The 21,833-nt window shown below is 42.9% G+C and overlaps 1 protein-coding gene across 6 annotated transcripts; it reads right to left on the bottom strand.

The window, feature by feature from the left end:
* Positions 1-5,863: 5,863 nt before the first annotated feature.
* Positions 5,864-21,587, bottom strand: LOC132866482 (nuclear factor 7, brain-like). Of its 6 annotated transcripts, none has more exons than XM_060899275.1 (7): positions 21,518-21,587; positions 20,594-21,222; positions 11,677-11,772; positions 11,181-11,402; positions 9,334-9,356; positions 6,852-6,970; positions 5,864-6,739 (listed from the first exon to the last, which is right to left on the bottom strand). In XM_060899275.1, the coding sequence occupies exons 2-7, from the start codon at positions 20,990-20,992 to the stop codon at positions 6,087-6,089; spliced, it is 1,512 nt and encodes a 503-aa protein (XP_060755258.1). In that variant the 5' UTR covers positions 20,993-21,222; positions 21,518-21,587; the 3' UTR covers positions 5,864-6,086. The 6 variants fall into 6 exon arrangements, with proteins under 6 accessions (XP_060755258.1, XP_060755259.1, XP_060755260.1 ...); XM_060899276.1 differs by having other exon boundaries at positions 20,594-21,101; positions 21,518-21,581; XM_060899277.1 differs by having other exon boundaries at positions 11,181-11,396; positions 20,594-21,554.
* Positions 21,588-21,833: the final 246 nt, after the last annotated feature.

Genomic DNA, 21,833 nt, shown 5'->3' with positions numbered 1-21,833 from the left:
GCACAAGGCGGGGGCGGGGCAAAATGACTGGCCGTACTTTGCCATTATAGCAGATAGATACCAGCTGTTAGCAGCTAGCACTGCAGATCCCAATAAGGCTCAAGCTAGCCTACAACCACGTTGATTGAACTACAAATGAAATAAACGAGTGAATTCACGAATGATCAAACTGATAGAATGGATGAAAGTTAACGGAGCACAACGAGTAATATTTACATTTATTTACAGAGTAATGTACAGAGACATCAATGAGAAGAAACGTTTATATGAAAAGAAATTCGGACAGCACTTTGGCACACGACTACACTTTCTCGACATCCGCTAGGGACTGACTGATCATGCTTCCGTGTTCGACACCGAAGTACAGCGACCGCCCCCTCCTCATGTCTTTCAAACACCACCTCCAATAATCCTTTATCAGCCCGACTTCTTGGACCGCCCATGTCCCGTTTACCCCCAGAGATACCCGGCTTCCCCGGAAGTGACGATTTTGTCGATTTTAACCAATAACAACTAGCCGAAATTGGCTGTTCAGAGCCGTCTCGTAGACTGCAATGGATACCCGGCTGCCAGTCCATAGAGCCCATTGAAATAAGAAAGGTTACAGCCTGACAGCAAAGGTGATTCTCGTAGCGAACTGCAAGTTCGTCAGACATCACTCAAATAAGTTACAGGATGACGTAGGGATAGTTATGAAGGTAAATACAATCTTGGGCATATATTATGTTATGCAAGTTATTGTTTTAATGAGAATTCAACGTCGTAGATGCCGCAGTTTGGGGAGAGAATTTTAGGGGAAGTTCGGCTTCTCTTGTTGTCTCTGAGAAATCGCCCCTGCCACAAGCCCCACTGATCACCCAAACACTATGTGCGCCACTGCACAGTTACCCACAATCCCCACTGATCACCCAAACACTGTGTGCGCCACTGCACAGTTACCCACAATCCCCACTGATCACCCAAACACTGTGTGCGCCACTGCACAGTTACCCACAATCCCCACTGATCACCCAAACACTGTGTGCGCCACTGCACAGTTACCCACAATCCCCTCTGATCCCCCAAACACTGTATACGCCACTGCACAGTTACCCACAATCCCCACTGATCACCCAAACACTGTATACGCCACTGCACAGTTACCCACAATCCCCACTGATCACCCAAACACTGTGTGCGCCACTGCACAGTTACCCACAATCCCCACTGATCACCCAAACACTGTGTGCGCCACTGCACAGTTACCCACAATCCCCACTGATCACCCAAACACTATGTGCGCCACTGCACAGTTACCCACAATCCCCACTGATCACCCAAACACTGTGTGCGCCACTGCACAGTTACCCACAATCCCCACTGATCACCCAAACACTGTGTGCGCCACTGCACAGTTACCCACAATCCCCACTGATCACCCAAACACTGTGTGCGCCACTGCACAGTTACCCACAATCCCCTCTGATCCCCCAAACACTGTATACGCCACTGCACAGTTACCCACAATCCCCACTGATCACCCAAACACTGTATACGCCACTGCACAGTTACCCACAATCCCCACTGATCACCCAAACACTGTGTGCACCACTGCACAGTTACCCACAATCCCCACTGATCAACCAAACACTGTGTGCGCCACTGCACAGTTACCCACAATCCCCACTGATCACCCAAACACTGTGTGCGCCACTACACAGCTACCCACAATCCCCACTGATCACCCAAACACTGTGTGCGCCACTGCACAGTTACCCACAATCCCCTCTGATCCCCCAAACACTGTATACGCCATTGCACAGTTACCCACAATCCCCACTGATCACCCAAACACTGTGTGCGCCACTGCACAGTTACCCACAATCCCCTCTGATCCCCCAAACACTGTATACGCCACTGCACAGTTACCCACAATCCCCACTGATCACCCAAACACTGTATACACCACTGCACAGTTACCCACAATCCCCACTGATCACCCAAACACTGTATACGCCACTGCACAGTTACCCACAATCCCCTCTGATCCCCCAAACACTGTATACGCCACTGCACAGTTACCCACAATCCCCACTGATCACCCAAACACTGTATACGCCACTACACAGTTACCCACAATCCCCACTGATCACCCAAACACTGTATACGCCACTGCACAGTTACCCACAATCCCCACTGATCAACCAAACACTGTGTGCGCCACTGCACAGCTACCCACAATCCCCACTGATCACCCAAACACTGTGTGCGCCACTGCACAGTTACCCACAATCCCTACTGATCAACCAAACACTGTGTGCGCCACTGCACAGTTACCCACAATCCCCACTGATCACCCAAACACTGTGTGCGCCACTGCACAGTTACCCACAATCCCCACTGATCACCCAAACACTGTGTGCGCCACTGCACAGTTACCCACAATCCCCTCTGATCCCCCAAACACTGTATACGCCACTGCACAGTTACCCACAATCCCCACTGATCACCCAAACACTGTATACGCCACTGCACAGTTACCCACAATCCCCACTGATCACCCAAACACTGTGTGCGCCACTGCACAGTTACCCACAATCCCCACTGATCACCCAAACACTGTGTGCGCCACTACACAGCTACCCACAATCCCCACTGATCACCCAAACACTGTGTGCGCCACTGCACAGTTACCCACAATCCCCTCTGATCCCCCAAACACTGTATACGCCACTACACAGTTACCCACAATCCCCACTGATCACCCAAACACTGTATACGCCACTGCACAGTTACCCACAATCCCCACTGATCAACCAAACACTGTGTGCGCCACTGCACAGTTACCCACAATCCCCACTGATCACCCAAACACTGTATACGCCACTGCAGAGTTACCCACAATCCCCACTAATCACCCAAACACTGTATACGCCACTGCACAGTTACCCACAATCCCCACTGATCCCCCAAACACTGTATACGCCACTGCAGAGTTACCCACAATCCCCACTAATCCCCCAAACACTGTATACGCCACTGCACAGTTACCCACAATCCCCACTGATCCCCCAAACACTGTATACGCCACTGCAGAGTTACCCACAATCCCCACTAATCCCCCAAACACTGTATACGCCACTGCACAGTTACCCACAATCCCCACTGATCCCCCAAACACTGTATACGCCACTGCAGAGTTACCCACAATCCCCACTAATCCCCCAAACACTGTATACGCCACTGCACAGTTACCCACAATCCCCACTGATCCCCCAAACACTGTATACGCCACTGCAGAGTTACCCACAATCCCCACTAATCCCCCAAACACTGTATACGCCACTGCACAGTTACCCACAATCCCCACTGATCCCCCAAACACTGTATACGCTACTGCACAGTTACCCACAATCCCCACTGATCACCCAAACACTGTATACGCCACTGCAGAGTTACCCACAATCCCCACTAATCACCCAAACACTGTATACGCCACTGCACAGTTACCCACAATCCCCACTGATCCCCCAAACACTGTATACGCCACTGCACAGTTACCCACAATCCCCACTGATCCCCCAAACACTGTATACGCCACTGCACAGTTACCCACAATCCCCACTGATCCCCCAAACACTGTATACGCCACTGCACAGTTACCCACAATCCCCACTGATCCCCCAAACACTGTATACGCCACTGCACAGTTACCCACAATCCCCACTGATCACCCAAACACTGTATACGCCACTGCAGAGTTACCCACAATCCCCACTAATCACCCAAACACTGTATACGCCACTGCACAGTTACCCACAATCCCCACTGATCCCCCAAACACTGTATACGCCACTGCACAGTTACCCACAATCCCCACTGATCACCCAAACACGTGGTGTCCATCATTTTCTAAAAAGAATTTCTACTTTTGATTCGTCAGACCTCGGGACAGTTTTCCACTTCGCCTCAGTCCATCGTAAAAGATCTCAGGCCCAGAGAAGGGGGCGGTGTTTTTGGATATTGTTTATATCTGGTTTTAACTTGCATTTGTGGATGCAGTAATGAAGTGTTTTCACAGACGATGGCTTTCTGAAGTGTTCCTGAGCCCATACAGTGATTTCCACTACAGACACGTGTCTGCTTTTAATGCAGTGTCTCCTGAGGGCCTGAAGATCACAGGCAGCCACTGTCAGTTTTCAGCCTTGTCTCTTACATACAGAGATTTCTCCAGATTCTCTGAATCTTTTAATGATATTATGGACCAGAGATGATGTGATCCCCAAATTCTTTGAAAATTTTCATTAAAGAACGTTATTCTTAAATTGTTCCACTGTTTGCCCACGCAGTCTTTCACAGAGCAATGAACCCCTCCCTATCTTTACTTCTGAGAGACTCTGCCTCTCTGGGATGCTCTTTTTATACTCAATCATGTTACTGACCTGTTGCCAATTAACCAAATTAGTTTTTTTAGATTTACACATCTTTTTCAGTCTTTTGTTGACCCTGTCCCAACTTTTCTGAAACATGTTGCTGACATCAAATTCAAAATGAGCATATATTTCTCAAAAAAACCAATAAAATTTCTCAATTTCAGCATCTGAGATGTTGTATTTGTACTATTTTCAATGAAATATAGTGTTTCCAAGATTTGCAAATCTTAAAATGTTTTAAATTTATGTTTTACACAGTGTCCCAACTTTTTTGGAATTGGGGTTGTATGTTCAGCACCTTAATTAATTGTTTTTTTATATTGTATTCTATCAGAGGCTCCAAACTTAATGTTCTTTGATCTCTGTGATGTGGCATGTAATGACTCCTATATTAATTTCTTGAGATAATTAATTTAATAAAAGAACAATAATTCTTGATCACCACCAGAGTGTGCTTTCTCTACTGCCTTTATAAAATAATTTTTTTCTCAATAACTTGAAATACCTAATAGTAGCTTTTCTTATAGTACAGAATGTGTAACAAATCCATTAAATTCATAGCTTTTCTAAATAAGCTATAATAAATCTAATATGTGTTATGCTTGTGTAATTCTCGACTTTGTAAAGCAACCTTTCATTTGAGAAAGATGCTGTGTTCAGTGTAACCAATAATCCAATGTTTTGTTTGTTTCTTTGTTTACCAACCATCTGGTTTTGGCAGTTGAATAGAATATATTCATTTTATTTGAATATGTTTTAGATTTAACAGTCTTCACAGTCTCTCTGGTTGTATCTTGGGTCTTTCTTTTGTTTAGTGTTTGGACAGTTATACTGAAATAAAAGCCAAATTTATATTTGAATGACTTAATGAAAATAAAAAGAATCAGCACACTGTAATAATGTCTTGCAGGATGTTCAATCAAGAGCAACTCAGAAAATAGTGGGTCTGTGTTGAGCCTCACTAGTTGGTTGGTTTCCTTTATTTAGTTTAAAACACAAAGCAGTCAGTACTGAAAGTTGCTTGCCGATGTAATGGCTTGTGTTGTTGGGCCTGGCACAGGTGGGATTTTTATTTATTTTTTAAAATGAACAATGAAATCAACTTTCTCACTCTGAGACTGACTCTTTGCTGTCTTCTACCCTCAGAAATGCAACAAGCGGTGCGGTGTTTAGTCAAAATTTCCATCACTACTGAACACTCAAAAGATCCGTTACTAATAACGCCTATGAACAGATATTTTGTTGGCTATAATGAAAATAACTATCAAGATATTCTTTAATAATAATAATAATAATAATAATAATAAACAGACAATGCCTGAGTTATCTGTTGGTCTGAATTACCTTGATGTCTGATTATCAATAGCTCATTATTAATGTTAAACTACTTGAACAAAAGTAAAAGTGATGTGTCATTGTCGTACTTGTGCTTAACAATAAGGTACAATGTAAACTTATTCTGTATGTATTTATTTAGGTTCGTTCATGTACAATTCATATCTCAACCATGGTTTTCCAATAATAATAATAATAATAAAACATCAAGCTTTTTGTATTGCATTAGAAGTGGCTTTTAACAACATGCTTCTAAATAAGAGTTAGTTTACGCCAAAATTTAACAACGTTGAAGGCCTTTTTTTTTAAAAACCCACTCACTCTCACTCACTCGTTTACTCACTTCACTCCAAACAATAACATACAAATGATAAAACCCGCCATGAAAGAATATATTAAATAAACAGGTATCTGACTTTTTTGTCTCTCTACAATTGTGTGCTCGATGACCAGGGCTGGATTAGCAGGAGTAATGCGCAGATAAGAAAAACGCTGTTCTGGAATCAGGAATGGAAACAGCAGCACACCGCTGGGAATTCCAGTATAACACGCAATCACAGATCCATCACTTACATCCACAAATCTCACCATCCGACTTATTTTCAGGTTGCCTAAGGTATACCACCATCCCAGTTGTACTTGTACTGTTCTTGGCTTCTTGCGTATCCGGAACGAGTATTTGCAGGATGTCAGGAGCATGTAGGATTCCCCGTTTCTACTGAGACCCCAAAAGCCTGTTTCAGCAGTCAAAGGTCGTATCAAATTCATGTCTGCTGAACGTTGACACACACCGAGAGTCCAGTGCTTACTGTCTCCCACCTCGATGTTCCAGCAGTGGAAACCATCACTGTAGCCCTCAGATCCCAGCACTAAACGGTTCCCATGAAATGGAATAGGATTTGGCCGGATGTAGAATGATTTTCCAACACTTGCCAGATCATCTGATATGAAAAAGTCCTCAGGAGCACTGTTCAGATCCAGGAGGACTGGATCTGGACAGAAGAAAAAAAGCAGTCAAGCGGGATTAATGCTGCCTGGTGATTTATCTGACTCCACATTATCACACCATCTTGGGTTAAAACCCATCCTTAGAGTGTTACTCACAGTAAAGAAAGATGTCCATCATCTTCTCCCACACTCGGTATCCCAGATTACCTACATGCTCAGCCATGTTGATGAGATTTTCTGAATGTAACTCTGAATTCAACACTGTGCGCTGAGCTCTGAAACACACACAGACACAAACAGGAAATTTACCAAGCATTATATTACAAGATCTTATCACATGAGAGCCACAAATAACAGGATGTAAACTTTTTTTCATTTTTGTAGTGAACATTTTCCAGAAAGTGAAACCACAAATCAGAAAAGGTGGGGATAGTGTGGTGAAATTGAAATCTCATCTCATCTCATTATCTCTAGCCGCTTTATCCTTCTACAGGGTCGCAGGCAAGCTGGAGCCTATCCCAGCTGACTACGGGCGAAAGGCGGGGTACACCCTGGACAAGTCGCCAGGTCATCACAGGGCTGACACATAGACACAGACAACCATTCACACTCACATTCACACCTACGCTCAATTTAGAGTCACCAGTTAACCTAACCTGCATGTCTTTGGACTGTGGGGGAAACCGGAGCACCCGGAGGAAACCCACGCGGACACGGGGAGAACATGCAAACTCCGCACAGAAAGGCCCTCGCCGGCCCCGGGGCTCGAACCCAGGACCTTCTTGCTGTGAGGCAACAGCGCTAACCACTACACCACCGTGCCGCCCGTGAAATTGAAATTAAAACCAAAAACAGTCATTTGTAAATAATATTTGACCTGGATTGCATTCAAAACAATACAACAGCACATTATTTGACGTTTTACCTCAATAATTTTTTTTCTCTTTCAAAATAAACACATTTTAATTTTGATTCATGCAACACATTTCAAAAAAAGTTGTTACAGTAAAGCGTTTCCCACTTTATAATGTTCCCGTTCCTTCTCCCAACACTTCAGAGATGTTTATGGACTGAAGACTCCAAGTGATGAAGTGTTTCAGGTGTTACTTTTGTCCCGTTCTTCCTGTAAACAGGTCTTAAGGTGTAGAACAGTACGGGGTCGTCACTGTCATATTTTTCATTTCTAAATTCTCCACACATTCTCTATTGGGGACAGAGGGGACACGCCCTCTTCTTCCACAGCCATGCCGTTGTAACGTGTGCAGAATGTGGTTTTGCATTGTCTTGTTGAAATCTCCCTGGAAAAGACATCGTCTTGAAGGCAGCAGATGTTGCTCCAAAATCTCAGTGTACTTTTCTGCATTAATGCTCCATCACAGAAGTGTAAGGTGCCTTTACCAAGGGCACTGACCCAACACCATACCCTGACACACCCTGGCTTTTGGACTTGTTCCTGGTAACAGTCTGGATGGTCCTTTTCCTCTTTGTCACATGGCATCCATTTCTTGTAAATGAGACCTGAAATACTGATTCATCTGACCACAATACATGTCTCCACTGTGTGATGGTCCATCCTAGATGCCTCTGAGCCCAGAGAAGTCGACGGCATTTCTGGACACAGTTAACATAAGGCTTCCTTTTTACACAGTAAAGTCTTAACTGGAGTTTGTGGATGTAACTCTGTATTGTAGCTTGATAAAAGTTTGCCAATGTAATGCCGAACCCATGCAGTTCTATCAGCTGTAGATGAATGACGGTTCTTGATGCAGTGCCGTCTGAGGGATCGGAACTCACGGGGGTTCAGATTAGGCTTGAGTCCTTTACACAATGAAATTCCTTTAGATTCATTGAATTTTTAATGATATTATGCACTGTAGAGGGTGAAATATCCAAATCCCTTCTTCTCTTTCTTTGAGGAACATTGCTTTTAAACATTTCAATAATTTTCTCATGCATTTGTTGACAAACTGGAGATTGGCATGATTGTTACCAAATCATGATTACAGTCACCTGTTTCACATCATTATATACTTGTTGTACCTCATTACTCGCCCTAAATTGCCCCGTAACAACTTTTTTTGAATTGTGTTGCAGGTCTGAAATGCAGGAATGGATGTATATTAACAAATGAAATTAAGTTGACTAATAAAACATGAAATATCTTGGGTTCATTCTGTCTGCAATGAAATACAAGTCAAAGTACATTTAGAAATCACTGCTTTCTTTCTTTTTTTTAAATTTGTGTTTTCCATACCTTTCTAACTTTTTCTGATTTGGGGTTGTATGCAGCATTCATTTATATTTATCGAACTAGTTTTTTAAAAAACGAAGCCAGAAAAACAAGAGACAAGAAAGAAAGAAAACAAAAAAAGGAAGAAGAAAGTAACATGAGAACAGAGCTCAGAATTGCAGCTTTAACATGTAAGATTTAACAAATACTTTGGACAAATCATAAAGTATATACTGTTTGGTGTAACAACAGAGCAAGGCATGGAATAGATAAAACAGGCAAACAAAAGTAACTGACAGTTTTAAAGGTCAAGCCTGAGCAGCACATGAGGAAAACAGGAACAGGAAACAGGAACAGGAAAGTGCTGAGCTGTAGGCTACAGCATATAAAAAAAACAACAACCCATACCTCTGCAGGACAAAGTTATAATTCTGAAAGACAAGAAAACCCAAATTACATGTTACACCCTGTTAAAAAAAAAAATCATATTTACTCTTCAGTTCAGGTGTTCAATGAATAGTGTTGAATTTGCTCTTATTGTGTTTATTGTGGACGTACTGTACACTCACCGTTCGCTTTAACAGGTAAACCTGTACGCCTGCTCATTCACATAACTATACAACCAATCAGTCACTTGGCAGCAGCATAATGCATAAAATCATGCAGGTCAAGATAATGTTCACACCAAACATCGGAATGGAGGAAAAATGTCATCATGTGAGTGTGGCATGGTTGCTGGTACCAGATGGGCTGGTTTGAGTATTATAGAAATGGCTGATCTCCTGGGATTTTCACACACAGCAGTCTTTTGTGCAGAATTATTTAAAAAAAATTTAAAAAGTGAACTGCAGTTCTGCATGTGGAAATGCCTTTTTGATGATGACGGTCAGAGGAGAATGACCATACTGGTTCAGCTGGGCAGAAAGGCTTCTGTAACACAAATAACCAGAATACTGTAGCCTCAGATTCCTGTTCTTGACTGACATGAGTGGAAGCCAATGCAGTCTTCAGCTGATGGAGCTCATCCACCTCATGGTTCAACATGCTTTAATGCAACAGATGTGTTTCTGCATTCCACAAGATGCTTTTCTGCATTCCACGGTTGTAAAGACTGGTTGTTTTGTTTGAGTTGATTGGAAAAGGGCATGAAAAAACTCATGACAAAACATCCCAAAACTCTGAGTATTAATTGTCATGCAGCTGGATGGAGAACATTACCAGATGCACAAAAACCACAGACGTATTTATCAATTACATTTGAGATGATATAACCCCTCTTCCTGGCTCTTTGGGAGGGCTCAGATTTTCAAGTCAAGTCAAGTCAACTTTATTGTCAAATATGCTATACATGCTCGACATACAGCACAGATGAAATTTCAGTCCTCATTGTGATATCTGTTTATTTCTGTAATATCTCACAAAATATCAGGCCATTCTGTGGCTGGGAAGTTATTTAATTTGAGGGGATTAAAGCAAATAATGTGCATGAAATCGCTTGCTTCATGCAGTCAAGCAGACAGAGGAAGTCCGTGTGCGCATGTGCAGGTTTACCTTCTTCTTCTTCTTCTTTTGGGTTTTACGGCAGCTGCCATCCACAGTGTCGCATTACTGCCATCTACAGGTTTAGCTTTGAGCGTGCACTGACAGTTCCGAGGTGCTCGCTGAGCGCCCATATTTATTAGTTTGGTCCTGTGTTTCCTTTCCTTCGTATATAACATAACATCTTTTCTTCTCGCTTTCTTTCCGTTACTGTAGTCCATCTTTGACATTCATTCGCACACTCACGTCCTCCAGTTTTTCTCTCCTGTTTCAAATTTGTATCCCACAATGCCTTGCGTGAATGGGGAAAGCCCACCACGTGATGCACAACATAGTATCTTGAATTGAGTCATGGTGAAGCAGGAAAAAATTGCAGAGAATTCAGCATCACTTGGCCTTAAATTCTTTAATTGTTCTATTTAAAAAAAAACTAATAAAATTGGAAGTCTGTGATTCGAATTCAGTAGCTTTTGGTCACGAAACAAAAATAACTGGGTGTCGGGAAAATTCTTTTTATGACCTACACTTGAAAAATCTGAAAGGCAGTACAGCTGTAACTGAATGCCTTGTGGAAAATATTCTCTTCTGCTGTGAATAACAGTGTTTAGTAGACGTCCTTTAGTTGTGCCCAATGTACCACAACTCAGACATAATAGATGTAACTTGCTGTGTTGACACACCAGTTAATTGAACCCTAACAGTATCAGCAACTTTACCTGCATAAATGTGGCATGTTCCGTCTCCATTTCTTCTTCCACTTCCCTCACTCTTTCAGAAAGAAGCAGTATCTCTTGCTCTATCCTTTCCTCCACATTTCCTCTCTTTCTCTCCATTTCTTTCTTCAGTGCTCTCATTCTGGCCTCCTCCTCCTTTCTGAGGAAATGGTGAAATTTCTCAAATTCTGCTTTTATCTGCCTCTCTGCCTGCTCCGCCTGAGACTGACAGAGAAATTGAGAGAAAGATATGTAGAAGGCAAGAAAGTGTCATTAATTTTTCTGACATCTTCAGTCCCATGAGGGTTTATGTTTTGTATCTTAGTAAAGTGACAAGCTGCCATTTTTTTTGTCTTAATAACTTGAAGAGGGAAAAAGTTAACACACAGTGTTTATTACTTCTATAACAAAACCAACAAGCCCGAAACAAGTATTCACAAACTGTGTAAACTGGAGTAGGGCTGTTTCTTTCCTGAAATATAAGTCGATGATGTTTTACCTGAATGTACTTGGCAATTTGAGCTTGCTGACTCGTGCCATTCTTTAAAGACTGCAAAGCTTTTTCAGCTGGACGAAGCGCAGCTTTAACTCGGTCCTGACGAAAGATGAATGATCAGGGACATGAGAACACAAGCAAATCAAGTGTTCGAGTGAAACGCTGCTACATTGTCTGTTGCATTAAAGCTTGATATGGATGTAAGAATAAAATCATTGTCACTCGGAAAGATGTTGCATTACAAAAGATAAATATCTTTTAACATCAGTGGCTCAGGTGGACATTCAACCGTAAATCACTTATTAAAGCATCAGGTGAATGAATACAAGGGGCTGCAAAAGTAGGTATACAGTAAGGATTATTCCAGTATTACCAGTATTATAATAGTGGTACTAGGTTTCATTTAATGCTAATGTTTTGTGCAAACGTTTTGTTTTTCATTACTGTATACCTACTTTTGCAGCCCCCTGTATATAAGAAATACAAAATAGCTGAAAAATTGCATCTAAAAATTGGCAAAAACTCATTGAAGGAAAAATTCACCATTAATGACTCACATATTAAGCTTTATAATTACCATGTGATCTTCAACGCCATCCAAATTTTACTTTATAATGCAATTCTGAGTTTTTTGTTTTGTTCTGTTTTCGTTTAAATGTCTTTCATCATCAAGCTGCTCTCTTTTTACTCTAGTTAAAGTTTCTCTTGCAAAGTTGAATTCTGGGCAAAAATGTTCTATTTCTATTGCTGTTGGAGTTTCAATATGTTTTGCTGCGACACACACACACCGTGTATCCTGTGTGGAAACGTTTTACCGAAATAAAATGCGTCCCACATTTTACGATTCCGGAGATTGCCGAAGAAAGTGAACAGCAATATCACATGACCACAGTGGGGTGTGTTTGACCTACTTTTAACCAAAACAAGTCGGCATGGGTGAACATGACGGACTCCGCTCTTCCACCAGCTAAAACCCAGCGGAAAAGAAAAGGAAAATATGAAAGCGAAGCAGCGAGAAAGCGCACCAGAAAAGCAATGGAAACCAAAAGGTTGTTGTGAAGGGACAGATCCAGGCTACGTTTACATTACGTCGAATCAGCGGATCATCAGATTAACGTTCTTAAAATGATTCGCGTTTACACTAAAACCGTTAGCCGTGCACACAGCAACACCAATACGCGGATACGCTCGGCTCCGCAGGCATCCTGCGCTCCAAATCACTCCACCCTGAACAGCGGATGCCCTCTGGAGGGTGCGCACTCCGGCCCTGCGCAGCTCACAGAGTGCGCGAGTGAAGTGAACAAGCCACGATTCGGGACTGAGCCGCTGTGTGTGTGATCCCAGCGCATATCACTTATTACTTGCAAGTGGAAGGATGGCAAGCCTAAAGACAATCATAACTACACAGTGGGCAGTATTTGCATCAGTATTTGCAGTATTTTCATACTTTTATACTCTTTAATGAAAGGTGATACAAGGCGGAAGTCCGCGCCGTTTTTCAGCAGTCGCGTCACATGACCAACGCCAGCGAATCAGGAAGGTGGATGTCACAGTGACGTTGTCCAATGAGATGCCAGCTAGAGCTCAGCACAGCATATTCGCGTATTCTCAATGTTTACACAGCACCGGAGCTGATACGATCTAGATTGAATACGTGGACACTGGCGGATTCCCGTTTCCCCGCTTTTCCAGGGGGGTTAATGTAAACGGACAGTGCATCCGCGAAGAAAACGAGACAGATACGGTCTAGTGTAAACGTAGCCCCAGTGCTAGAATTGACTGAAGGATGAAATAGGCGTGAAATCTGACAAAGAATTTGCAGTGCTTGTCTTGGATTGGTGAGTCGGAGTATGGAGTTATGCACCTCATGTTTTGATCTTACAGAGAAAGAAATGAGAGCACAAAAGCAGAAACAGAGAAAAGATATATTCGTCTTTTGTTTCACAGATCTATTCATGAACATTAACCACAAATTACATCCCTGCAACTCAAGGTCGATGCAGAGTCACGATGTTTTCCACATGTCATCATATTGGTGTGACACAGTTCCATAATTATGCTAATTAGTTAAAGCTCCTAACGTTCAGCTGTTTCATGTTTCTGTAGGACCGTCCTGTTTACCTTAAGAGGGAGGAGAAAGGTCCCAAAACAGAGGAAAGTGACCCTCAAAATGTGATCAAAATGATCACATCTCGCCCACATGATATTGTTCTTGTGGGACAGAAGAAAATGCCATGCACAATTTTTAAAAATGTGAAAATTTCAGATGACTTTGCAGTCAGCACCTTTAATGGTTTCCTACATTACCTCCAGTACCAATGGACTGCCACTGGATAGTGCTGCAGTGAGATTTAAGCCCTCACTTCATCTCTACCTAAAGAGATGCAACAGAACTTCAGTCCATTAGTTTGTCCAGCTTTCTCACCTCGTCTTCTGTACAATCTGCTCAAACAGATGAGCTTACAAAGCTTCAACTTTCATCCTAATACCAATCAATGACATCGCGCTCATCATCGTGTAGATTGCCAACTAGCCAAGCTGAGTCTCTGCCATAATTTATTTCATTAATTTTGCCCCTGTACACCACCACAGTGGATTTATAATGAAGCAATCAAGATGTGAATGAAGTGTAGAGTTTTCACTTAAATTCATGGTATTTAACAAAAATGTCACACTGACCACTGAGGAATTACAGCCATCATCCCTCTCATTTTCACAGACTCAAAAGTAATTGGAAAATTCACTGATAAACAGGTTCATGACAAGGTGTGGCTGGATTCCTTGTTATTTCATGACACATTAACCAAATAGTAGGTCTGGAGTTGATTCCAAGTGTTGAATTTGCATTTGGCAGATGTTCATGGGAACTCTCAGGCTACATCCACACGACAACGGCAACGAGATGTTATTTAAAAATATATCGCGTCTAAATGGGCAACAATCAGTAAAATATCAGGTCCATATGGCAACGCAACGCTTGCTGAAAACGATGCAATACACATGCCACACCTCTAGGGGCGCTGTAAGACGGTCCCTTCAGAGACACCAGAACAATAGAAGAAGTAAGGACGCATGCGCATAATGCACGAGACTTCATATTAGCCACAAAGTCAGGAAAATCTGTTTGTAAAGTTACATTATAATGACCAAATACAATGAAAAGTATTTTTCCAGTCTCACCTGTGAAAGGTAATCCCATGTGATCTCGTTTGGACGGTAAACCTGTTGGTACAGTTAAATGCAGCTAATCTTTATTCTCCACTGTGACCTCGCCAATATGGCGGCGAGGATGACGTATGATTCTACGCGGAAGGCGGCGTCTTTAATGGTCCGGAATAAATTGAATACTACACATTGATGGATTAATTTGTTTCTCACCTGTGAAAGGTAATCCCATGTGATCTCGTTTGGACGGTAAACCTGTTGGTACAGTTAAAGGCAGCACATGAATCTTTATTCTCCGCTTTGACCTATCCAATATGGCGGCGAGGATGACGTATGATTCTACGCGGAAGGCGGCGTCTTTAATGGTCCGGAATAAATTGGATTAATTTGCTCCTCTACGCCCTTTTTGAGGAATGTATTGTCGGACTTAAATCAACATCTGAAGAGGTGAGATCGCTCCTTTTTTCCCTATTTTTGCTGGCGGGATTGCACCAATACACAATAAATATTCACAGTGAAAATATTTTGTAAGCGCGTTTCATGAACCAAGTTATAGGATTTGTTGACAACTCGCATCGCAATGAGAAGATCATTGGCACTACTGGTGTTAAGAATCAGACCATTTCATAAATGAATATTTTGCTGTAGAGCTGCAGTGTTTGTACAATTGCATGTTTTTGCTTCACTATTACTGTCACTATTCTGCTTCTTGCATTACTACTGTGAACTAACACTCAACATAATAATAATAATAATAATAATAATAATAATAATAATAATAATATCCAAGCTCGTGTTTCACTCTCACTAGTGCTCTGTAAGGCTTTTTCCTGGTGATATCCTGGTGATATTCGTTACACCTCTACCCGGCGTGAAGCACTCACAGTCATGTGGTTGTGACGTCATCGTAAACAAATCCGTTCTACTCATCCAGACGACTTCACAACGGCAACGTTGCCAGATCTTTCCACTCTGGAACCCGTTCTCAAAAAGGTTGCGTTTTGGGCACCCAAAACGCCGGTGCCATGTGGACGCCAGGCCTAAACGATAAGCAATTGTATCGGAGTCACCTGAATCCGTTGCCGTGTGGACAGGGCCTCAGTATGCGGTCCAAAGAGATGTCGATGCAAATGAACGAGGCCATCATTCGGCTGAACCCCCTCCCTCCCCCCTACAATCAAGAGACACAATCAAGTCTACCACTGGTAACACTCAAGAACAGTAAGGCCAGATTAGACTTTGCTAGAAAACCTGCCCAGTTCTGGAATAAGACTCTTTGGACAGATGAAACCACAACTAACGTGTACCAGAATGACAGGAAGAGAAGCGTATGGAGAAGGAAAGGAAGGGATCAGGATCCAAAGTACACCACATCAAACATGGTGAACTGTGGGTGGTAAAAGAGAGCAACTGGACTTGCTGGAAGATTCTTGAAGACGTTTCACCTCTCATCCGAAAGGCTTCTTCAGTTCTATCTGACTAATAGGGAGTATCAGGTATTTATCCTCTCATGGATGAAAAGCAATCCTAAGGTGTTGTTGAGTCATCCTGTTGGTGTGGGTCACTGGGGGCTGGGTGTGAATGGCCTAGATAGTCATTGGGGTGATCAATGGGTTGTTAGTTCTCTCTGTCCTCCTGTGAGTCACTGAAAACAGCTGGGTTTTGGTGTTCATTCAGTTGTCTGGGAAGTGTGCTAAGGGCTGCATTGTAGGTGGCTGATAAATGTCTTAGGCCCTGTCCACACGGCAACAGATTCAGGTGAATCCGATACAATTGTTTATCGTTTCAGCCTGGCGTCCACACGGCACCGGCGTTTTGGGTGCCCCAAAACGCAATCTTTTGAGAATGGGTTCCAGAGTGGAAAGATCTGGCAACAGCGCCATTGCGGAGTTGTCTGGATGAGTAGAACGGATTTGTTTACGATGACGTCACAACCACATGACTGTGAGTGCTTCACGCCGGGTAGAAGTGTAACGAACTCGATGCAAGTTGTCAACAAATCCTATAACTTGGTTCATGAAACGCGCTTACAAAATATTTTCACTGTGAATATTTATTGTGTAATGGTGCAAAGTGAGAGAGAGAGAGAGAGAGAGAGAGAGAGAGAGAGAATAGCCCTTAAGGCAGAGTCAATCCCGCCAGCAAAAATAGGGAAAAAAAGGAGCAATCTCACCTCTTCAGATGTTGGTTTAAGTCCTACAATACATTCCTCAAAAAGGGTGTAGAAGAACAAATTAATCCATCAATGTGTAGCATTCAATTTATTCCGGACCATTAAAGACGCCGCCTTCCGCGTAGAATCATACGTCATCCTCGCCGCCATATTGGATGGGTCAAAGCGGAGAATAAAGATGCCTCATTCATGTGCTGCGTTTAACTGTACCAACAGGTTTACCATCCAAACGAGATCACATGGGATTACCTTTCACAGGTGAGACTGGAAAAATACTTTTCATTGTATTTGGTCATTATAATGTAATTTTACGAACAGATTTTTCTGACTTTGTGGCTAATATGAAGTCTCACGCATAATAGTTTATGTGCATGCGTCCTTACTTCTTCTATTGTTCTGGTGTCTCCGAAGGGACCATCTTACAGCGCCCCTAGAGGTGTGGCATGTGTATTGCATCATTTTCAGCAAGCGTTGCGTTGCCATATGGACCTGATATTTTACTGATCGTTGCCCATTTGGACGCAATATTTTTTTAAATAACATCTCGTTGCCGTTGTCATGTGGATGTAGCCTTAGACCACCACCTCTGTTCAGTGATGGCCGTTCCAGGTTGACAAAAATGGCTTCTTTAACTCCTCGCTCATACCAACGATCCTCTCTGGCTAAAATGTGTATGTTGCAATCCTGAAATGAGTGTCCTTTGCTGTTAAAATGAAGATAGACAGCAGAGTCCACCACCTATTTCCAGTTTAATGCAAGTTTCTACAGACAGAAGCATGAATGTGCCATGGGCTCACCGGTGTCCCCTATTGTGGCCAATCTATACATGGAAGAAGTGGAACATAAAGCTTTGACCACATTTTCAGGAGTTGCTCCCAGCCACTGGTTCAGATATGTGGATGACACCTGGGTTAAAATCAAAACCCATGAGGTGGAAGCCTTCTCTAAGCACATCAGTGCAGTGGATATCAACATCAATTTCACTCAGGAGGACGTCAGTGGGAATAATCTAGCCTTTTTGGATTGTGATGTACACATTAGACAAGACAGAAGCTTTAGCATCGAGGTCTACTGGAAACCCACACACAGAGCAGTACCTACTCTTCGACTCACACCACCCACTGGAACACAAATTGGGGGTCATTAGGACCTTGCAACACAGGGCTTAGAACATTCCTACAACGGTAGAGGGAAAAGAGAAGGAGCAGAATCACATCAAGAAAGCACTTCAGAACTGCGGGTATCCCAACTGGGCTTACTTCAAGAGCAGAAAAAGTAACATAACGGACAAGGAGGATAACAGGAACAAACGCAAGAACATTGTCATTCCCTACATTTCTGGTCTATCTGAGAAACTCAGAAGGATCTTCTACAAACACAACATTCCGGTCAATTTCAGACCCAGTAACACTCTGAAGCAGAAACTGGTCCACCCTAAAGACAGAATACCCAGACACAAACAGGACAATGCAGTGTATGCAATTCAGTGCAGTGAGGAATGCACGGATTCGTATATTGGGGAAACAAAACAACCGCTTCACAGGCGCATGGCTCAACACAGGAGAGCCAGTTCCTCAGGCCAGGACTCTGCTGTCTATCTTCATCTTAACAACAAAGGACATTCATTTCAGGATTGCAACGTATGCATTTTAGCCAGAGAGGATCATTGGTATGAGCGAGGAGTTAAAGAAGCCATTTTTGTCAACCTGGAATGGCCATCACTGAACAGAGGTGGGGGTCTAAGACATCATTTATCAGCTACCTACAATGCAGCCCTTGGCACACTTCCCAGACAACTGAATGCACACCAAAGCCCAGCTGTTTTCAGCGACTCACAGGAGGACAGAGAGAACCAACAATCCATTAGTCACCCCAATGACTCTCTAGGCCGTTCACACCCAGCCCCCAGTGACCCACACCAACAGGAGGACTCAACGACACCTTAGGATTGCTTTTCATCCATGAGAGGATAAATACCTGATACTCCCAATTAGTCAGACAGAACTGAAGAAGCCTTTCAGATGAGAGGTGAAACGTCTTCAAGAATCTTCCAGCAAGTCCAGTTGCTCTCTTTTACCACCCACAGTTTACTATGACCTGGATGACTGAGAATCTTCACAGACATACATGGTGAACATGAGCGTGTATGGCTGTAAAGGAACTGGGTCCCTGGTGTTTATGTGATATCTGCTGACAGAAGTAACAGGATGAATTCTGAACCGTATAGAGCTATACCTTCTGTTCAGATACATTTGTTTATTTGTTATCTATACCACGTATCCATGGAGGGTAGCAGGGAGCTGGAGCCAATCCCAGCTGACCAACAGCCATTCACACTCAAATTCACACAATATGGGCAATTTAGAGAAACCAGGTGACCTGATCTGCATGTATTTTGATTGTAGGAGGAAACCAGATCACCTGGAGCTGGATAATGACCCAAACATACTACAAAAGCAGCTCACAAGCTTCTGAAAGCAAAGAAATGGAATGTTCTTAAATTGCCAAGTCAGTCACCTGACCTCAACCCAACTGAGCTGCTTTTCACTTACTGAAGCCAAAACTGCAGGCAGAAAGACCCACAAACAACCTCAACTGAAGGCAGCTATAGTAAAGAGCATCTCAAATGAGGAAACCAGCGATGGAGTCCAGACTTCATGTCTGGAACTGACTACAAACTCCTTTGCAGTCCACTGACTGCAAAGGAATTACATTACAGGCATTTAGCAGAAGCTCTTATACAGAGCAACATACAGTATACCCAGAGCAGCTGGGGGTTTCAGCCATTCCTGCTGGTCTAGGGAATCAAACCAACAACCTTTTGGTCCCAAAACTGCTTCTCTAGCCATTAGGCCATGGTTTCCCCTTGCAGCCAAGTATTAAAAAACAATGCTTATGTTTATAATTACGTTTGTTTGTCCAATTACTTTTGAGCCTGTGATAATGGAGGGATTGTATAAACAATGGCTGTAATTCCTAAACAGTTAAGGCAAAGTATTTGTTAAACTCCTTGAATTAAAACTGAAAGCCTACACTTCAATCACATCTTCATGGCTTCATTTCAGATCTTTTGGCACTGGTGTACAGAGGAAACATTCTGAAAATTGTGACGCTGTCCAAATACTTATGAACACACCTGTAGCTGCATTGCATTCTGGGACTTTGAGTCCAGCATTTATTCCAAAGTCTCCACAAGTACTAGTCTGGATTCCTCATTAATATGATGTTGAGGAATGGCACCAGAATAACGAAACACACCACAAATACTTCCGTATATAAACATACGGTATTCACCGTGTGTCAGGGTGGAGTTTTCCTTTATGGTACAACAAGGTTAATCAGGCAGCTGACAGTAATCTGTAATAATATGTGGATAGATAGTACAGTGCAGAAGGCAAAGGGTTAGAAAAAAAAGAAAGAAAGACAATGTTGCTTTACACTTGAGTTGTGCTGTTAAAACTGTGAAATGGCTGGGTGAGATAAGATCATACAGATCACACAAAACTTCCTTCCCTACCCTCACTGTTTGCACAACCACACCCATTGTCCGTCTCTCTCTCTCTCTCTGCCTGTCTTTCTCACCTTGTGTTGTCGTACAGCGTGTGCGAGATGCTGAACTCTGTGCAATCTGTGACCATCTTTCCTGCACTTTGAACATATGACCTCATCATCGGTTTTACAGAAGAACTGGATTTTCTCTCCATGTCGAGAACATTTGACTTCACCGTCGCTCTCTCGCTCTTTCCTCTCCTTTTCTTTCTCCCTCTGATAGGACTCGATGGTGCTCCTCAGAGCCAAGTTGTCCACAGACTCCTGCAGAGACACCCTGCGACACAACGGACATGTCCGAGCCGTGTTTACAGTCCAGTGTTTTTTGAGGCACTGGTGGCAGAAAGTGTGTCCACAGCAGAGGAGCTGAGGATCCTGATAAAGTTCACAACACACTGGGCATGAGAGATCGTCTTCTAGAGAGGACGCCATGGAGAAGACACAGAAATCCGAGGCAGATGGAGAGATGATGTTATGAGAGCTCTTGGGAAAGTGAAAACACTGAAGACTCCCTGATAGAGACCGCCTCCTGGGTTGGGATCTGAATGTAATTGGTGCAAAAGAAAAAAAAAAGAAACAAAGGAATGGACAGAAAGTGAAAAGGCAGGATCGCTGCAGCTGTGTATCGTTGCTTCAGTGTCGTTTTATGCAATGACTTCCTTCTGAAAAAGAAATGTTTACTGTAATGTTTTGAAGCATGGAAAAGCTGTGCAACTGATCTGACTGTTACCACATGCAGAATTGCTTCAGACTCGTTATTTGAGTCATTGTTGAACTTTTGTATGTAGTTATTTATTTAATTATCTTTGTAACTCTGCACCACTGACAGCGACACAGAGCTCCACAGAGTTCCCCAAAACCACTAGAATGTCCATAAGAATACACAGACTGCAGCAGAAGAGAAGACAGAGAGATGAATGGAGTCTCTTTCCAGCTTTGGAGGACAGGATCGCCTACCTGTAGGTTCGACTGAAGTCACAAGCTGTTCAGCAGGTATGACGCTCATGTGAGATTCTGCATGTGTATGAGGCGAGAAGAAGAAAGGGCTGTTTGACAGCAGGTTTTGTTGTAAATACTGTTTCATACGTCACTTCAGCTCATGTGCACAAGCACAAAAGGAGGTATCCAGGTGATAATTAACACAACTGCTGCTTAGGCCACACAGTGCAGCAGGTTTTAGGCGTTCCTGTGCTGAACAGAAAGTCTCTGAATTTATGAGTGTTTTCATATTTGAAACGTAATATGTAGTTAGCTATAATTCACAGTTATTCCA

This window comes from Neoarius graeffei, chromosome 18 (assembly GCF_027579695.1).
Source record: "Neoarius graeffei isolate fNeoGra1 chromosome 18, fNeoGra1.pri, whole genome shotgun sequence".
Classification (NCBI taxonomy): domain Eukaryota; kingdom Metazoa; phylum Chordata; class Actinopteri; order Siluriformes; family Ariidae; genus Neoarius; species Neoarius graeffei.
Note: the sequence above shows the minus strand (reverse complement) of the source record. Positions and strands in the feature narration are given on the sequence as shown.

Coding starts and splice junctions, on each gene's coding strand:
- LOC132866482 (XM_060899275.1), bottom strand. CDS start 20,992: ATGGCGTCCTCTCTAGAAGACGATCTCTCATGCCCAGTGTGTTGTGAA. Junction 11,773..20,593: donor ACGCTGTACGACAACACAAG/GTGAGAAAGACA, acceptor ATCTTTCGTCAG/GACCGAGTTAAAGCTGCGCT. Junction 11,403..11,676: donor AAATTGCCAAGTACATTCAG/GTAAAACATCAT, acceptor TTTCTCTGTCAG/TCTCAGGCGGAGCAGGCAGA.